The sequence below is a fragment of the Lactuca virosa genome, chromosome 3 (genome assembly GCF_052849685.1).
Source record: "Lactuca virosa cultivar CGN04683 chromosome 3, Lactuca_virosa_CGN04683_v6, whole genome shotgun sequence".
NCBI classification, from domain to species: Eukaryota; Viridiplantae; Streptophyta; class Magnoliopsida; order Asterales; family Asteraceae; genus Lactuca; species Lactuca virosa.
In genome coordinates this window covers 19,660,450-19,665,628 of record NC_136428.1, presented here as the reverse complement: position 1 = coordinate 19,665,628, position 5,179 = coordinate 19,660,450, and the positions used below count along the sequence as shown (strand labels likewise).

The following is a 5,179-nucleotide window of genomic DNA, read 5'->3' as shown; positions in this document are numbered from 1 at the left end:
AATAAAGAAAAAATAAAAAAATTTGATAATTACAAAGTTTGATAGGATTGAAAGGATGGTGGGCAGTGGCGAACCTTAGTGGTGCCCGGGGGGTGTTATGATCCCACATCGGCCGAAAGTACTATAAGTTGGTGGCTTATAAGTCTAGATGTCCCCTCCTCCTACAAGCTGGCTTTTGGGAGTGAGTTCTACACTTGGGCTTATGGCGTGATGCGGGCCTAGTATGGGATGGGTCCGTATCAATTGGTATCAGAGTCGTCCCCATCTTTTGAGGTGCCAACACTTGGAGTGGTGGCCTACGGAGTGGTGGCTTGGACCCAAAAAGAGGGGTGCCAACCGTGACCAACGTAGCCGTGACCAACAATGACTCGAAGTGGTGGCTTGGACCGAAAGGGGGTGCCAACCGTGACCAACGAGGACGTTGGCTCTTCAAAGCGTGGGGTATTGTTATGATCCCACATCGGCCGAAAGTACTATAAGTTGGTGGCTTATAAGTCTAGATGTCCCCTCCTCCTACAAGCTGGCTTTTGGGAGTGAGTTCTACACTTGGGCTTATGGCGTGATGCGGGCCTAGTATGGGATGGGTCCGTATCAATTGGTATCAGAGTCGTCCCCATCTTTTGAGGTGCCAACACTTGGAGTGGTGGCCTACGGAGTGGTGGCTTGGACCCAAAAAGAGGGGTGCCAGAGTGGTGGCTTGGACCCAAAAAGAGGGGTGCCAACCGTGACCAACGTAGCCGTGACCAACAATGACTCGAAGTGGTGGCTTGGACCGAAAGGGGGTGCCAACCGTGACCAACGAGGACGTTGGCTCTTCAAAGCGTGGGGTATTGTTATGATCCCACATCGGCCGAAAGTACTATAAGTTGGTGGCTTATAAGTCTAGATGTCCCCTCCTCCTACAAGCTGGCTTTTGGGAGTGAGTTCTACACTTGGGCTTATGGCGTGATGCGGGCCTAGTATGGGATGGGTCCGTATCAATTGGTATCAGAGTCGTCCCCATCTTTTGAGGTGCCAACACTTGGAGTGGTGGCCTACGGAGTGGTGGCTTGGACCCAAAAAGAGGGGTGCCAACCGTGACCAACGTAGCCGTGACCAACAATGACTCGGAGTGGTGGCTTGGACCGAAAGGGGGTGCCAACCGTGACCAACGAGGACGTTGGCTCTTCAAAGCGTGGGGTATTGTTATGATCCCACATCGGCCGAAAGTACTATAAGTTGGTGGCTTATAAGTCTAGATGTCCCCTCCTCCTACAAGCTGGCTTTTGGGAGTGAGTTCTACACTTGGGCTTATGGCGTGATGCGGGCCTAGTATGGGATGGGTCCGTATCAGGGGGTCCCGGGCCACTGCTCCGATTCCGGCACGTAGTGTAAAAAGAATTATGTTTTTTTATGTTAGGAGTACCGGCACAATGTTTCACCCCTACTAAAACATTGTGCGTCCGCCACTGGGGTTTAAATAATTCTCTTTGGGGTTTTTTTTTTTTTTTTTTTTTTTAAGAAACCCCTTTCTAAATATTTCTACATAACTATTAACTAAAAACGAAAACCTCATCTCATTTTGTTTTCTCATTTTACCCTTGGTGATTAGCGACGTAAAAAAAAAAAAAAAAAAAAAAAAAGAAAAAAAGTTGGAGGTTGGAAAGTAACGGTCCAGTGGCGCTTTGCTTATCCAGAATAAACTGAAACCAATTGAAAGGAAGGTGATCCACACACACCGTCGAGGTGGAACTGTGTGAGAATGCGAAGCATGACGACTCTCTGTTCATCAGAGAGCGTGTTGATGATGAGGAGGATGGCGTCCTTTTCGACTCAATCAACTTCTGCTAAACCTTTGGAATTCTTTCGCTGTTTTCTCGATTCTAATGTTTCGTCTCTTCACACTTCTCAACTTCGCCTTTTCTCCTCCAGGTACGTTGATGGTTTTCAAGTGTTTTCGGTATGAATTTCTTTTATCTAAGTTCATGAACCTGTATGTGATGATTTTTTTTCATAATTATATTTTAAATTGATAATCGAGGTAACGCAATGCATAAATCAATTTCTGGTTGGTGTTTGAATCCCACATTTCACCCTTGCGGGTGTGTTTCACAAAAAATTGAAGTTAATGCTGTCCAACAAATGATGGTTATTAGGCAATAGGTGAATTGGGAATTTCATCAGTTTTGGTCCAAATTTAGAATTGTAGTTCGTTCCTCTTAATTCTCAGATGAAACGTTGAATATTGATATAATTTTTTGATGAATCAAACGTGTGGCTGCAAAATAGACTAATCTTATGCACGAGTGACAATATCTAGCTACCAATATCTGTAAGGTCAGCTTGAAAGTTTGCAAAATGAGTAACCAATTTCTGTTTTCATGGATTCCAAAATGAAAATCATTGCAATTTTAATGATTGGGTAACGTAGAGCTCAGAAGAATCTCATTTCTTGCAGGCAACATTGCATCAAACTACATGACAGGCGATTGAGGCAATGTCAGCACTCAAGATCCCATATGAATGTTAGTCACTTCTTAAGCATGTGTTTGTATTCTAAATTTCCCTCAAACGTGTATTCTCTTATTTGTGTTCATTTAACATATGCTAACCTGTAATTTTGGGAATTTAAGGTACTTCATTCTGATGGTGAAGATGCAACAAAACTAACCCACAATGTAGAGGATTGGGAATGCAGTACTTCAAACAAATCATATTCAAGATATAAGTTAACACCAAAAACATCACTTCCTTTCAAGGATTTATCTTTTGATAATAATACATCATGGAACAGCTGCCTAAAGTTCATGCTGTTTTTCGGGATTTCAACTCTTCAAGATTCTCAAAACGCATTTGCTGTTGGTTCAGATGTTGCTAATCTAATGCAGTCTAACTCTTTTTTTGGAGACCTCAGTGATTTAAGCACAGGTTTTGCTTCAGTTAGTATAATCAATCTCCCTATTTCTGTTTTTTCCCCCTCCTTTATTTATGTCAATCCTGTTTACAAACAAATCCTGACATAATTCTTTTTTCCAGGCATTCTTGCTGATATTTTTCTCTGAGTTGGGGGACAAAACCTTCTTCATTGCTGTAAACGAAATCTTACTAATTTTTCTCATATTTATATTATCAAAAAAGGCTTTAATTACAAATTTCCCCACATGACTCTTTTAGGCACTTTTAGCAGCTCGGAACTCTGCTGCAGTTGTCTTCTTGGGGACATTTGGTGCACTTGGGTAAGTGATATATATATATATATATATATATATATATATATATATATATATATATATATATATATATATATATAGTAAGCTGTATTTCAAATTATTCACGTGACAATATAATATATATGTATTTTGTTTATTATGAATTATTATCAGGATAATGACTATCATATCCGTTGTTCTTGGGCGAACTTTTCACTATGTAGATGAAATCCTTCCCTTCAGGTTTCATTCCTCTTTAATTGATGCTAATTAAATCCATTTGATTCTTTCATCTTAATTAATATATTATCTTGAATGCCAGATTCGGTGACATGGACCTTCCTCTTGATGATATTGCTGCAGCATTGCTTCTGGTAATATGTGTGAAATCAAAAATATAATTATATGTTCATGAGATTAATTTAATGGATTATATAGGTTTATTTTGGTGTTTCAACGTTGCTTGATGCTTCTTCTGGTGATGGGCTTAAAGCTGAAGAAGAACAGAAGGAGGTAAATTTTTAGTCACTTTACGCATAAAAGACTTATTATAAAAAAAAATTATAAAGCTATTAAACATTATTACAGGCTGAGATAGCTGTATCTGAAGTTTTGGGAAATGGTGCTGGGATTCTGGCTGCAGCTAGCACAATCATTAGCACTTTTATTTTAGTGTTTGTAGCTGAATGGGGTGATAAATCATTCTTCTCTACAATTGGTAAGTAATTGACCTTAAAAACATAAAAAGAAAACATTTTTTGTTATCCTTGAATTATATTAAAACATTGTGTTTGTTCAGCTCTTGCTGCTGCCTCCTCACCTCTTGGAGTCATTGGTGGGGCCCTAGCTGGTCATGGACTCGCAACTTTGGTAATTTATTAATTTACATTCAAAATTTTATTATTATTATTATTATTATTATTATTATTATTATTATTAAACTGAAGACTATGAATTATTTGGTATATAATGAAACCAATTCTTGTAGCTGGCTGTTCTTGGAGGGTCATTACTGGGAAGTTTCTTATCTGAAAAGGTTACATCAATTATTGAAAATAATTCATAACATTTCCATCATATACTACATAATTATTAATAACAGAATAATATTAATAATAAAAGTTGATATTATTTTGTATAGGTGATTGCATACGTTGGAGGTGTTCTTTTCCTTGTGTTTGCAGCAGTGACAGTGGTTGAAATTGTGAGTTAGAATCTGTTTCTTTGTTTTCTTCAATTCAATTATTGAACTTTTTTCATAATATTTTAATTTTGTAAGGTGATTTGCTGCATATGATTATTAGCAGATTTTTGGGGATTTAGATTCTACTCTATTTTTTGGGTAGTTGCTATTTAGAGGTTGATGTTTCTTCTAACTTTCCTATTTGGGCCGAAAGGTCGTTCCCTTTATAAGTAATACTTTTCTTTATTATGATATTTTATTATCAAATTACAAAGACAAATTAACCAATAAACATATATATATATATATATATATATATATATATATATATATATATATATATATATATATATATATATATATATTATGTTAGCGTCAGATTGGTTGAATAACTAGTTAAATATATATATTTGTAGGTAGTTTATCAAAATATGTCGACATATAATTAAAAAAAGTTTGAACACTGTAGAATGTGGTCAAGTGTTTGTTTTTAGGATTTAAATACATTAAAAATCATGATTTAGACCTTTTTTAATTGTTATATATCATCAAAATTTAGTACTCGATTATGTCCCTCTCCAATGTCTATTCAACTTCCCTAACAGTCATGACCATTGACCAAGTTAGGTCAAAATATTAAACAACAAGTAATAAGATCACAACTAGTGTTTATAATTATAACACATATTTCAAACAAGATTATAGTTATATCCTCTAATTATTTTCTCTTCAATTTCTTTTCAAATGGAAAATATTGATAGATGATGTTGAATCCTTATAGCTTACAAGTATATGAATTTTTGCTAAA

General features: G+C 36.7%; 1 protein-coding gene across 1 annotated transcript; it reads left to right on the top strand.

The window, feature by feature from the left end:
- Nucleotides 1-1,667: 1,667 nt before the first annotated feature.
- Nucleotides 1,668-4,620, top strand: LOC145165307 (GDT1-like protein 1, chloroplastic). Its single transcript, XM_079084023.1, has 12 exons — nt 1,668-1,911; nt 2,438-2,504; nt 2,613-2,918; nt 3,016-3,069; nt 3,154-3,215; nt 3,363-3,431; nt 3,511-3,562; nt 3,627-3,701; nt 3,777-3,906; nt 3,988-4,058; nt 4,177-4,224; nt 4,330-4,620. Exons 1-12 carry the CDS (start codon nt 1,742-1,744, stop codon nt 4,399-4,401), a joined length of 1,176 nt encoding a protein of 391 aa, XP_078940149.1. The 5' UTR covers nt 1,668-1,741; the 3' UTR covers nt 4,402-4,620.
- Nucleotides 4,621-5,179: the final 559 nt, after the last annotated feature.

What these genes read in the sequence shown, in the direction of transcription:
- LOC145165307 (XM_079084023.1), top strand. Translation starts at nt 1,742, where the DNA reads ATGCGAAGCATGACGACTCTCTGTTCATCAGAGAGCGTGTTGATGATG. An exon ending in ACTCAAGATCCCATATGAAT is followed by an intron (nt 2,505 to 2,612) that starts GTTAGTCACTTC and finishes TGGGAATTTAAG; the next exon opens with GTACTTCATTCTGATGGTGA. An exon ending in TTGCTGCAGCATTGCTTCTG is followed by an intron (nt 3,563 to 3,626) that starts GTAATATGTGTG and finishes TGGATTATATAG; the next exon opens with GTTTATTTTGGTGTTTCAAC.